At 42.4% G+C, this 14243-nt stretch overlaps 1 protein-coding gene across 10 annotated transcripts in view; it reads right to left on the bottom strand.

The window, feature by feature from the left end:
- LOC135491950 (MAP kinase-activating death domain protein-like) overlaps positions 1 to 14243 on the bottom strand; it is a 41638-nt gene that overhangs the window by 22626 nt on the left and 4769 nt on the right. For 7 of the 10 annotated variants that reach the window (XM_064777922.1, XM_064777924.1, XM_064777927.1 and 4 more), the window contains exons 5-20: positions 12157 to 12288; positions 11753 to 11866; positions 11183 to 11218; positions 9867 to 9947; positions 9480 to 9650; positions 6619 to 6777; positions 6234 to 6456; positions 5962 to 6072; positions 5644 to 5846; positions 5391 to 5524; positions 4802 to 5162; positions 2436 to 2556; positions 2086 to 2284; positions 1776 to 1962; positions 1356 to 1547; positions 1162 to 1246 (exon numbers count right to left, since the gene is read on the bottom strand). In XM_064777922.1, the coding sequence (XP_064633992.1) occupies positions 1162 to 1246; positions 1356 to 1547; positions 1776 to 1962; positions 2086 to 2284; positions 2436 to 2556; positions 4802 to 5162; positions 5391 to 5524; positions 5644 to 5846; positions 5962 to 6072; positions 6234 to 6456; positions 6619 to 6777; positions 9480 to 9650; positions 9867 to 9947; positions 11183 to 11218; positions 11753 to 11866; positions 12157 to 12288 (2509 nt within the window). The remainder of the gene's footprint in view (positions 1 to 1161; positions 1247 to 1355; positions 1548 to 1775; positions 1963 to 2085; positions 2285 to 2435; positions 2557 to 4801; positions 5163 to 5390; positions 5525 to 5643; positions 5847 to 5961; positions 6073 to 6233; positions 6457 to 6618; positions 6778 to 9479; positions 9651 to 9866; positions 9948 to 11182; positions 11219 to 11752; positions 11867 to 12156; positions 12289 to 14243) is intronic. The other 3 variants (XM_064777923.1, XM_064777925.1, XM_064777932.1) reach the window with 3 other exon arrangements.

Below are 14243 nucleotides of genomic sequence, written 5' to 3'. Positions count from 1 at the left end.
CATCAGAACTGACTGGAGAGAACGCAGGCAAATCATAATTGAAATGACGAAATCTTTTAGAAGGACAAGTCTGTTTTTTGTGTGGAAGGAAGGCAGTGTCCCCAAAGATACACTGATACTACGGCTTTTCGCATGCCTCACTGAAAATTATTTGTCTTCTCAAGATTTTGTCAGCAGCAAGCAAAATATGATAAAATCCTGTAAATGAAAATTAGCATAAAAGCGTTGAATAACACTGCATCTAACAAGTCGATATGAAAGTAGATGTTAGTCGTAAAACAATCCAAAAAGATAAACATGTTAACTGTAACTGGTGGCATACCTAGCCATCCTAGAACCAGGAGAGAGACACAAAATATTACTTTGACTCTAACGTAAGTTATGACAATGAGTCCAAGGGCCAAACCACTACTGAGGTACACTCGTCTGTAATCGAAGTCATCTCCTTTAAAATGAATCTAGGTGGTCATTTTCACAGTTGAAAACTGTGCATCTTAACAGAAAGCTACATGACCATGTTCAAAATGTTGAGTGCAATTCAGGGTTCTGTGGGAAACATTTGCACGTCAACAACATAAGGAGGCATGAACCATGCGGGAAATGTGAAAAGTTTGAGAAAAAAAGGTAAAATTTCTCACACCTTGCCAGACCCTAGGGCATGCTTTGTGCCAAATATTCCCCCAAGTGACACCTGACCTTTCTTCAAATATCACTTCATGCAACACACTCGGTATTTCCAATAAGCACCGCTGACACACAACCTACGCTGAATGAGGTTCAGGATATTGTAGTGAAGAAATACAAACACATCGCATGGGAAAAGCCACAATCTCATCATTGATGATATCTTTGCCCAATGATTGGCCTTTGGCCATCTGACTGAAGAGAGGAGGCATAAAAATGACTTCTTTAGCGTTTACTCCAGATGAAGGTGCAATGTAGCTCACTGCAGTTTATAGCACCTAAAGCAAAGTGGCTGTCGTTAACCACAGTCCAAGAAGTCATATCTTTTATCCTTATTTGAACTCCTTAGCTTTGTATAGATGTACATGTATGAGGTAAAACTGTCACTTGAAGGGAACAGATAGGCACAGGAGCTACATAAACTGCTAAGAAGGACTTAAAATGGTATCTCAGGGGTCTTAGGGTAAGTAAACTTACCGAGAGTGATCATGGCTTCTTCTGGGAGACTGTGGTCTCGAGCCTTGGATGCCAAGCTCTCCTGACTGCCGAACGGTGAACTACCCTGGAATGAGGAGGGAACTGGTCAGTACATATACATTCATTCATCTGCCTTCTCTTTGCTATCATAAAGTGACTCACACATGGTCAAAATAAGAACAAAATAAACCTACCTGTGACAAGCTACTACTATCACTCTTATTACTACTGAGTTCCCTTGCCCAGTAATGTGTGTGTGCTATCTCCATGATCATGAATGTGCTCGCCATACCACCAATGCCATGGTTTCTGTACGTGTGGTAGAGGCCAGCTACGAGGGCTCTCAGCACCGTCAACATGCCCTTGAACACTTGTTTAGAGACACACTGCAAGAGATATGGCCAGGATTACAAACGAATGTATAATGATCGAAGGTTGGTCGGGAAAGTTCTTAAGAGGTTCTAGAACCCAAAGTTAGTCAGCTCAAAGCTGTCTCATATCTGAAGTAGGAGTAGATGACTTTCATTGATATGCACGGTACAAGGTCATGGGAAAATCCCAAGGTCTCAAGGACACAAGAAACAGAATGGTGAAAGATCAAGGTCAATTCATACCACATCCTCCACATGAACGTCTTCATCTGTCAGCTTTCTATCGAGCGATGTATTCAGGCGGCTGACGACAAAGTTACGATAGTTTTCATCCTCCATGAGTTTCTTGAGTTTGTTCAGCTTCAGCCAGCCGACTCCGGACCCATCGAGAACGCTCGACACGATGTCTTTCAAGAATTGCTGGTTCTCACTGAAAAACAGTTAAATGGAGTTAACATATAACTTTATATAGGTACACTTGATATCATTGTCCGATGTCTTCAATCACTTTGATACTGAAGTCCTGACCATCTGACCAACCATGACATCTTACCTATGTGTACTTGTCCTTGAGTCCGTTGATGACTGTCTCTGCACACCTTTCTTGCTTGTGGCATGCTTGACAAGGCCCGACTTCTCCACCAGCGCCTTTCTATTACCGAGGGGAGCAAAGGGCTTAGCTGGCTTGGGGGCAGGCTGTGCGACTGGTGGCTGAGGGGGTGGAGGGGCTGGTTTTGTAGATGTGGATGAGCCTGGAATAGAAGTGATCCATTCACCAAGGGCGTAAGCCAGTTGTCAGGTCGACAAGACTTCTCATACCCAGTGCCTTTATTTGAAATACTTGATCCAGGTGAGACCCCTGAGTGCATACACAAAGACTGGCTGCCATTATTTGATACTCACCCCCAAATAACTCTGATATCGTGTTACTGGCCTGCTGGGCGATGCCGTCCATGCCATTGCTGATGGACGACATGATGGAAGATGGCGTGGTGCCCCGGTCAGAGTCGGACTCTTGCGGGATCTGCAAAGACAAACAGCATTCAATTTAACGACAGGTGATGGCATGTTGTTGATGTGGTCAGCCGAAACTGAATCCCTAATCCAGCTGCACAACAGTAGGTACCCAGGGATATTGTCAAACCTCATTATCCCTACGTTATTTCTGTTCACGTTCCAATACCCATATGGACCTTTTATTCAAAGTATTTTTTAAATTGAGCTACATGTACATGTAACAACCAACAGAAAATCTCTAACCAGAAGCAGAGAAGGAGACACATATACATGGAACAGTCAGTGTAAACAGTTTCAAAGCAGCCACGATGAGAATATATACCAAAAACATTCCCTGCACTGAAAGTGCATAGCAGACATTTCATAGTTTTTGAATGGTGTGGTAAACACAGGAGATGAATACACAGAGCTAGATCGGGCAGAAATAGTAGAATCTGAATTAAAATTGGAGAAGCTGTCATCCAGTAAGAAACTGCCATACCTGCAGGAAGACCTTAGTAAAGTGTGTTTTCCGTTGAGAGAAAACTCAGTATAAAGCCTAGTGACAATCTTAGAAGCAGCTGATATGATGCAACACTGAAAACGCTAAGAAAAACAAGAGAAAACTGTGGCATGGGACAGAAAAAACCTTTCCACCTGCAATTGACAGAGAAGTAGTTAATTCTTAGAACTGTCTGGGTATCAAAATATGGTGAAAGGACACTCCCTTAAAGCAAACAAACGAAATACAATGATATATAATAAATAGAGGAAGATCTGAAAGGAGCAGCTGCAGTGCAATCAATTCAAAGAAGGCAGTTAGCGGGGATTCAGTTAGAAAACACAAAGAACAAAGGAAACATGTGGACACCAACCCAAATGCTTAGTAAAAATCTTTTAAGCTCACTAATAACAAAGCCTCCAAAATCATAAGTCCTGTTCTCGGGAGCGACTTCAAAAGTGAAAATCAGAATCGAGTTAAGAAATTAGGAAAAGAAGTGATGTTGGGAATGGATGACTCCAATACATGTCCTTTCATTATGGAGTACATGTAACTGGAAGACAAGGTGGGGATGCCATCTGCAGTATTAGAGCCTGCGGCAGCTTTGCAAGCTTTCAGTCATGTCAGCTGTCCTATTTCCAGTATCTCTGGTCAAACCAAATGTACTTAGTTCGTACCAGCCTGCAGATGATGCAGCTCTTGACTGACCTTGAAAAGGACTGATCAGAAGCCATTCCTCCCACTGGTCATATTGGACATTTGCAGTGAATTCTTGACTTTAGAGAAATCAATACAAATATCTTTCATATTATGTCCATGACTCGATCTCGATGGCTTTCCTTGCGCCAGGCAAATTCAAGCTAGAATGCGCCCTCGCAAAGAAAGAACTTACATGAGACACTGCATACTTCTTCCTATTGACTTTGAATCTTTTTAGATCAGGTTTCATCCGAAACCTCCCAACCTGGTAATAAATGGTTTATGGTGTTATTACAGGTTTATAACTTAAAGCAATATTTGGCCACTGGGCATTTTGCATTTGTATTGTGTACCTGCCTGTGGTACAAATAAGTACATTCGGAAGGCTACAAACATATAAGAAGAAGGTTTAACAAGCCAAGAAGCAGATTTCATGTTTATAACCATTTGTTTTCACAATCTTTTCAAAGTCTTTTAAAAACTACACAATACAGAGCCCCTTATATCCTGAGAGTAAAGATTTCATATAACAGAACTAAATGTATTCCTACCCTTAGGGATGACTTGAAATAACGCTGAAAATTTGAGAAAAAATCTATAAAAGTCCAAAGAGAGGATAGACTTTCAGCCAAGATCATTTGAAAGTGACCATGAAGTAACTTGTTTAGGAGGTGCTGCAAACTCAAGACATTATGAACTTGGTTTAAGGTTTTAGCATGCATCTGGGGCAGTGTGGAGGTGCCTGCTATGGCAAGGAGTTGGTAGATATGGAACAGCTGGGTTGGGAGGGCAAAGACCTGGTTCCTGCACAGACATTTTTTGGCATCCATGCTTAGGCTAAGGGGAAGAGATGGATTTCTAAGGAGACCCACTACTGAGAAAACAATCAAATACACTTATGACTGCACAAATCAGTACAACTAAAATCAAGACAGAGGCAAAATGCGGAGGGGTCCAGTTTTTGATCTGATCAATAGAATCTAGGATGTATAACAGGGGTTTCCACGACACAGGAACAACACCCGCGAGACAAACCAAGTCACAAAACTGACACAGACGACTGAAAACCTACCCTAAAGTTGCCTGTCTTCCTGGTAGGGGTGGTCGGTTGTGATGCCGCAGATGGTGTATGGTTCACTTGCAGATGGGAGGCACTCTTTGTATCTACAACTCCGGGGTGTCGACCAGGCATTGGTGTATTAGGCGTAGACTGGCTCGGCCTGGCCGGGACTCCTTGAAGAGGTGCTGGCTGCCCTGCTCGTTTGATGCCACCCCCCTCCAGTGGTGGGCTGTCGCGGTCCATAGACTGGTACTTCTGTAGTGATTGTTGTGATGGTAGAGGGGGCCTAGGGGGAGGCACCGGTGACCTGGGGGCCTTGCCAGTGCTTGACTGCCGAGGTGGCATCTGTTGCTGCACAGCTGGGTTCGGAGGCCTGCGAGGAAGAAAATGTCACCATTCATGTTCTACTGAGTCACGTTATACTTGTAACAAATTCAATTCTCACTTGTTGATTTGCGATGGGTCAGTGACACATGTTCTCTCATTGAGTTACCCTCTGCATCAAGGAGTAGAACCTTTGTACAAAGTGTTTATAAAGTTGTATTTAGGCTTCAAATGGTGGTTTGTGTGCATTCACAAACTAACAAGACTTAACCCTTACTTGTTAACTGGTACTGGTGCAGTGGATGGTCCAGTGGGGCGTGAGATTGGTTCCCCAGGCTCTCTCAATGGGTTGCCCTCAGCATCCAGTGGCATCACCTCACTACCAGAATCGTACCGGAAGTGCAGAGCATCCTGAAAGAGAAACGTTTACGTTGATGACAGAGGAATCATAAAACTGCTTGTTTCTCATGACATGGGTCCAACCGAGATATAGAAATCTTCCCTTCATTCTTCATAACTTTGTCACCCACCTTATCATCCATGTCAGGATCAGGATCAGCATCCCCCTTGGTATATGAAGGACTAGATGACTCATCAGAGCTCAGGTCACTCTCTGGCAGTGAGAATGCTGAGTCACTGTTTGTGACGGGGGTATCTGGCACCTGGAGCTTGCTGGGAGGTGTAAACAATGTCGTCTGGTCCACGGAGAGCACCTGGTCCTCTGGGTAAATTGCTGAAAGATAAGTCTATCATTCTATCATGGTATTAAATCATTGGGTACATCATAAAACATACAGAATGTTCTCAGAATTGTCCTGAGTGCGATATAAAATGTTGATAGCCCGTACCTGGTGTATCTCCGTTGATATCACTGTTCATGATGTCCGTCACGAAGTCACTCAGACTAGAATAGGAAGAACTCGTACTTTCAGCACCATCACTATCACTACCGCTCTCATCTGCAATGGAGGAAGTACGAAATATTGCAGCAAGAAAAAGAATCATACAGAGGAAACAATCTGCTCTGTGTATAATAGTACCTGAGGTATATGAGTAAAGGGAAATCAGGAAGATGATGGACACCAGGAAGCCCAGTAGCATCTGAGTGTGACTAACTTACCCGTAGGGTACTCATCACTGTTAGGTGCCTGCATGCTGCTGGTCAGTGCGGCTCCCAGCGATGAGTTCTCAGCATCATACACGTTGAACTCGATCTTCTGTAAGCCATTGCTATACCATCTCGGCTTGTCTCCGATGAGCGCCGGGTCAAACACCCCGGTGTGAACCCGCAGGAACACCACGTTGTAGGGGCAGAGAACATACTCTGCAAAGTATTCTACGGCCTGAAATGATGAAAAAACACATAAGAATCATCTTTGTCACATGACAACCAAAGATCTGATGGCTGTGAATTGCATTGTTGGCTTCAGCACATGGTCCAATGCACTAGTCTTGGAGCAGCCTCCATCACTCACAAGAGCAGTTATACTTGCTGATTGTCTTACCTGAGTTCTTGCTAACCTCGCCGTGAACAGTGTTTTGACTGGCCGAGACTTCATGAAGCTAAAGAACTGGAATGCTACAACAGGTCTGGGATACAGCCGCAACGTCCGCGTATGCTCACAGAAGTTACCAAGGATATTCGGCGAGTTGAAAAATCGCACCTGAAAGAATGAGACCACATCAAAAATGTTGGAATTCAGAGGTTTCTCCTTGAAAAAGTGGACAGTCGTTCGAGTTTCAGTGGTTAACCTCCTACATGTGAAGTTTCATTCATTTCAAGTAACCGAAAATCGCATATTTCCTATCTCACGTTTCCAGAGGAAAACACCATTGAGAACATTGCCCTTATCCTTCACAAGGAAATGGAGGTTGCCATGGTAACATGTTCATGTCATATCGGCAGAGGTCGTTTTCTGAAGTCAAACCAATATGATTTATGATACTTGCAACTCAAGAAATGGGATACAAGTGTCTCACTGATGAACAATACATGTCCCGCCGAGGCAAGCATTTACTTGTATTTGTTCAACAGAGGAAGCCTTTGATGTACTGGCAAGATTCATAGATCATCTTGCAGAAAAAAGACTAAAACATTTCATCCAGGGATACAAACCAGGCCAACCATTCATTCTGACCCGCATAAGTGCCTGGCATGATTGTGAACCAATGCCCCACAAGCCCTTCCAATGATTCTCTATCACATCAAGGGCTCAACAGACAGCTCACAGTCACACGAACAACAAAGTCTCTGACAACAAGACGTTCACGAAATATCAATTTCCGGTAGGTGTCACTACCTCAGGATGGGCCGTGGTTTAACTGACAGGTCTTTGATCTATTACCTTTAAGATCAGCATGCTGTTTACAAGACTTTTCTGGTATCAATGGACCTGACATTTTCAAAGATTTGTACCGTATTCTATTTACTGGGTAGACCATTCAAGTGCTATCTCCAGATCGCAGCTGAGTCAGAAGCCAGAGTAATGTATGACGCTGTAACTGGGTCGTACATCATCTCTTTTGAAGAGCTCTTAGTTACTAGAATATGAAGTGAGAAGACTGGCTCCAAATGGATATGTTCTGATAGTTTAGCTGCAGACATTGTGACTGTGACGTTGGTAAGTGGGCTATTATCTCTGTGGCTACTACTGACATGACTGATGCTATTAACAGGGGAGTGTTCAAGCAATCATCACGATTGCGTAGACTGAATACTGATTCCCGAGAGTCAATACCAAATTGTAACATTTGCTGACTGCTTCCACCAATGTCCATATGGAGCTTGTACAGCATGTTCAGTTCACAAGAGTTGAAGTCATTCATTTTCCCCAAGGTACTTGTGCTGGTAGAAATAAACAGCGCCATGTCTGACTTCCTACCTCCTGCATTTATAGTGAACTGAAGGCCACATTTAAATATGCAGTTTGAAGATATGACCTCCATCCAGCCTTTGGAGTCTGAAGAAGATGTTCACAATAATGAGTTCCACGAACTCTGTTGATCCAAGAGCCACCCTTCCTGTTCTGTTGTATCTCAGAGTCTGATAGCACTACTCGAATATTAATGAGCTCGGAGTAGCACCTCTTATCATGAAAACAGTCATTGATCATTGAGAACGATGGTGGTTACTGACAGTTACGCCAACACTCGGTTCATATCCACCGTACACTATATGGCAAAGTCATGAATATATCAGGTCGTTGGGAACTGGTATCTAGGAATGGTCAATATAGTGACGCCGTTATTCTATTATTAAGATTGTGTGTAAAGGATCCAGACAAGCCAACAGCATTTAGACCTTGTGAGACTGAGGCCACATCTCATCAAGATTGGACTTCTCCATCTGGTTTACAAACCATCTTAGCCAAAAGCAAGCCACGGCCAAAGGTGTTCTTGCTGGACAAAACATCATTCACCAAACACACATTGATTTCTCAAGAATGCCTCAAACCTATTCAACCACAACATGCACAAGAAGAAAACCTCTCGTCCATCACATGGCAAAAACCATTTACTCGACGAATCCAAACTGGAGGAGTAACCGGAATCCATATTTCATTAGCACTGCGTTGTTTACTAAGCTTAGCGAGAATGATTATTCCACATTCTAGCTGTAGTCTTTTGTCAACATGTCATGGCCTGGCTGTGGTAATTTAGATCAACTTCCTCAAAGGGTACGAGATACGACTCAAGTCCACTATCTGAGTGGAGTAAACGGCTGGTCTGGAGGCCTTAGATTTGCTCCTGGGTCGATTGATATGATGGCCGGAGATTAAACATCATCTTATTAATATGCCCTCATCCTGACATTCTGAAGGGCTCTCTGACAACCTCACTTAGAAGGGGTACAGGATTACTCCAGTTGAGTCTACTAGCCGAGTGTTTAAATGCCAAGGCAATAGCTGGTCTAGTGGTCAAATGACATTGGACTAGTCACGAAATAGGCATCTACAGTATTTAGGCCACAGACCAATCAAATCTAGCATCCACTCGGCCAGGATGAGAAATGGAGATCTATATTGGGAGACAGACCTGTTTTGTCGAATGAACTTACATGTAGCTATCGACAATTGGGAATTATCCCTTTCTTCAGCGGTGAAATCCGATAGTGGTAACATGGCAAACACCTGGGGTGCTATCATGGATATTGGAGTCTTGAGGAGGGACATATCGATTGCTCATTACAGCAGAGGCGTTTTAAGATTACCTCTATTGGGTATTAGCGGTGATAAGATGCCGGCTGGGAGTGGGTTTGAGTGTAAGTAGAGTTTCTCTGTGTCCTTGGGAGGATATTCTGTTCAGGTTGTGCAGTAAAACTATTGTTACAACAAAACCAACACTGAGAGCAAGAAATAGCACTCACCATAGCAACCCTGGTTGCCACGTCAACTGAATCCACATCATTACCATAGATGAGAGGGTTGAACCCCGTATGGGAGGAGAAACTGTCACGCCGCTTCCACATGTCTGGGTTCTGGGCGACTGCATCCAAGTTCTTGATTGGCTGAGGACTCATGCTCATGCTGGCTAAGGCCTGAAAACATATCAGAAATACCAATAAGGGACTATTGATCAGTGGACTTTGGTGAATTCGAGGGGCTGCACATCAATGTAATGCACATGACAATAGAGACTGACTGGGGAGGTTAAAGCTATAATCCCCAAGAACTGCGATGGCTATGACTTACCAGTTGACCCCCCATTTTATTACTTGGCAGTGCCCAGCCCAAGCAATTCCACACCAACCTACCTGTCTGAGATGGTTCTTGAGGACTGTGCCCTCTGGTTCTGGTAGGGGAGGCAGCTCATCAGCTCCTGAAGGCACTGTTATCTGGAGAACAAGGAGAACAAATACAGGAAACCTGGAAATGCTTGTGGTGGTCTTATTCCATTATGTCACGAAATAGCAACTGTGGCACACCTTTAATTTAGCATTTTGATACCGTCTGTTATCAAAGCCTAACATAGAAAATGATCAGCAACATACCTATAATCTGCATCATGCATTCCAGAATACTAGCAATTCCAACTCCCAACAGGTCCATTCATGATTACTAAGACCTGTATGGAAGTGCTCTATGCACTCAAGGATAGAAGATTTGGTCATCATCAAACCAACCCCAGGTGGCACAGCAAGGCCACTTCCTTGTCCCTGAAGGACTGATGTCCCTGAAGGACTGATGTCCTTGAAGGACTGATGTCCCTGAAGGACTGATGCTAAAGGAATATATCACTCGAGGTGGTTTTGGTTGCAGGTGATTGGGAGATAGGGGAACAACTAAACCGTGTATGTTCGAAGGGGGTCAGGAGCAATGAGCAGAGGCAGAACTAGACCTAAAACATAGTCAGGTACTCAGCATCAACCCTTTATAATCACAACCCAATGCAAATGAAAGAAAATCAAAAGAAACAAAGAAATCGAGGTCCAGACATGCAACAGAGCTTCTAAAGCCAGTTTATACGTTTTGGGTGATTTTGTTGCAAACATGACAAATCATTCAAGGGCAAAAACTGCAGGAAGGGAACAGACATGGCCATCCAGAAAATTGATCAAATCAGACTTAAGTTTAGAAAGAATTTGAAGGCAATTTCACAAGCTTATTTTCCAAACATCATTCAGCAACATAAACAGAAGATTTGTGGTGGATAACTATTTTCTGGATAGTACAAAGAAAAGGGGCACACAGGTTTCTACTTCCTAATGGAGCACACAGAAATTTATGAAATTATTAGATTCAGCATTGTGTAACTCCCCACACATGAAGCAAAAGTGGAATTAGAGAGGTTATTGAGAACCCCATGCATTTTGAAGCCCATTCAAACCAAGAAAGTGACAGTCATGTCTGCAAGGCCAAAAACATGTTTTGGGTTACAGGACAGACATGAAATCTCAAGTGCAATCAAGGCAAATTAATCACCAATCCAAATGTCAGCGCCCCTTACACCAAAAACACGCATCAAAATTGCACTGCATCCATCTTAGCGTATTCAGTATTCTAAATCTACATTAACAATCCACCAAAACTGCACGGAAGAAGTTATTTTCAAAAGGATTATAATCATTACCGCTTCAACCATGTTTTCATCATCAACACAGTTGTTCTGCAAGAAATTAGTGAGGCACATGTTATACCAACTGTACCAGAAAGCATCTGTAGAATAGGTACATCCATTGTGACTAACTCCATCCACTGTTCCTACTCTTTTCTTTGTGAATACTTTATTCATTGAGACAACTGTATTCAACTAACACAAGCACAACAAATAGCACGGTAATTCATGCTAGAATTACAATGAATTTTAAAGTTGACCATCAACCAAATATATCTACAAGACAAAAAAAGACTTTTACAAAGTACTAGAATGACATCACAGGTGTTAGTGCAGATAGTAACTGAAGTGAACTGTGTGTGTAAAGAATAGTCAAACAGTTCATCCAAACAAGAGAGATGAGATGAGTTTCGGACTGAGAACCATGACTCAAAAGGTTTTTGATGTTTTATGTCTTTTTGTGAAAGATTTCTTGTAAAATGTCTTTTCCAAACATGTCTGGTTGTGATTTTAAATGTTATCAATGTCATCTCCCTTCTTTGGCGTCTAGTATGGTGAAGTCGTGTAACATGTCATCCCACATACCTTATTGGCATCAAGGTCAACTAGACACACATCATTTGGGAGACGGAATTGATTTTTGTACATGAGGAAGGATGCAGGCACCCCAATGATATAGGGTGTCGGTGCGAGCAGCAGCTGAAAAACAACAAGGATCACCTTTACACACTTCTTCTTCAAAGCACACTATATACTGCATTTGCTTTGCCTTGGGAAATCACTCAATTTGTTGTATGACATCACCACTTCTCTGGCTTTGGCATGCAACTTTTGTTGGGCACCAATTGAATATTGGTCTATCGACTCTTTCTTTGGTTTCACACCCGAACAAACAGCTATCAAATTGGTACGTGTGACACGGCACAATAATGAGAACTGTTTCATCTCTTGCAACGCCTCCCCCCCTTCCAGGGTAGAGTAGGACTTACCTGTTCTGCTGAGCTCATGCATGTGGGTAAGAGAGGGATGACTGGAAACATGTATTCAAGGGGGTAAAGCATCGACACAAACGCCATCACACTCATCGTCAGGGCGTTGTAATCTCGAGACTGGAGAACAATCTGCAATGAAAGCGAATGATCTTTGGACATGTTTTGTGCTGCTAGACTCGACTGAAGGTAAAAAATCAAGCGATTTGAAATACAAAAGCTGCAAATTGATCGTCTCCTGTATAGTAGCCAATCTTACTTATTCTTCCCAACAGATTACAGTCTGTCATCTTTCAATTTCAGTATAGGAGCCTCCACCCTCATAACCCTTTACTCATAAGGTGACCTCTGAACTTTAGAGGAGGGTGACTTCCATTAACACTCCATCATTGATCTGTTATTTACTACAATTCTTAATATAATTGTGTAAAGGTCAAAGCTCCGTATCCCACACAGTCAATACTCATGACGTCAGGGAGTAGGAGGAATGAGACAGACTCGTCCAAAGAAAACAGGGAGAAAATGCCTATTCTAGATTTTGGGCCATGAGGTAGAACTGATTTGACAGGCAATCAGATGTGACACAGGCCAAGTCGTGGCTGTGGAAAAGGGACCTTAGGAGGCAATCAGATGTGACACAGGCCAAGTCGTGTTTGTGGAAAAGGGACCTTAGGAGAGGGGTACCCCATCATGACCTTCAAGGTTTTATGAAATCACGGAACTTCAAACACTCGCTATTCTTGCATGACATATGAAGATGTCACACCTGGAGTTACATGTAAAACATAGGGGCACCATCATGAGCATGATGAAAACTGCCAAAGGCTATTGTTCTCTTGATACATAATTCATTGTTAGTAGGTATAAGCTGATGTAAGTCTTGATGAATGATAAATGACCCTCTTTCATACCACAAACAAGACAACTCTGACCATTTATAATATTTTCACTGCGGCATCAATATTTGATGCTCTCACATTCACTTTATGCATAATCGATGAAATGAGAGATTGATCGATTTATCCAGACAGGAGAAAACGGCTTATTTTATAACCTGTCAGTGTCAAGATATTAACATGGATCTTTTCTAGAAGTTTCTTGCATAAGGCTATGATTCCATCCAAGGAACTCTGACTCTGGTCAAAGGAGCGTGTCCTGTTGATTATTGATGCACAATGTGTTTCTCCAGCCTAATACATGTGTCATCAACATACTTGTGTGTACATTTGTTCATGTAGTGTGTAGTGTCAGTGATGATTGAGCATGAGGGTTAACAACAATGTGGTAATTGACCACAATTGGCCATGAGTTTGTCTGACTTATTCAATACAGCATAACTGCTATCAATTCCTCCAATGATCATTATGTGTATTTCTGTTAATTTCCCTGTCTCTAGGACAACCATTGTTCTGCCACGGTTCAGGACAAATTTATTGTATTGTTATCGTGTTGTCATGTAATTCAGGGAAGATAATGCAAGAATGAAAACAAGAGGAGAAATTGGCTGGACAAGCTCATGAAGGTCATGTCATTGTTGTCCTCATATCCAGTCGCGTAACAAGTGATATGATTTATAGTTGTTTTCTGCGTGCTAACGTTATCCCTCTCTCACAGAGCACGTATGTAAAAGAAGATAAGCCAATCATGAAATGGACCTAAATTGACATGCTAGAGATATCTGTCTGACAGCTTCGCCTGCTCAGTTGCTGTGTATGTCAATCCATACATTACTGTCACCCTTCTCATTGCACAACAATTTTGTATTGAACAAAATACACGCTAGAATTATTCAGTTATTTTGGAGATAATACAGTTTAGACCAACAACACATTGGGATGGAAGAATTATTACATGTTTTATAAAGGAAAGAAGAACATTGGTACAGCCTTTTCAATATCAGGCGTACCATCTGAAGACAAAGATATTCTATTCTGGACACAACAATAGTGCTGCTCGCAAGTATAAAGTCAACAACACTAGCTAAGGTGACATCTGAATGTCAAAAGTGTCCAGTTTCTTTTATGCTACACCTACAAAGGAAAGGTGAGAACACACCTTACAATACATAGACTTGTGACGTTTAATTA

Source organism: Lineus longissimus, chromosome 8 (genome assembly GCF_910592395.1).
Source record: "Lineus longissimus chromosome 8, tnLinLong1.2, whole genome shotgun sequence".
Taxonomy (NCBI): domain Eukaryota; kingdom Metazoa; phylum Nemertea; class Pilidiophora; order Heteronemertea; family Lineidae; genus Lineus; species Lineus longissimus.
This window is presented reverse-complemented; position numbering and strand designations above follow the sequence as displayed.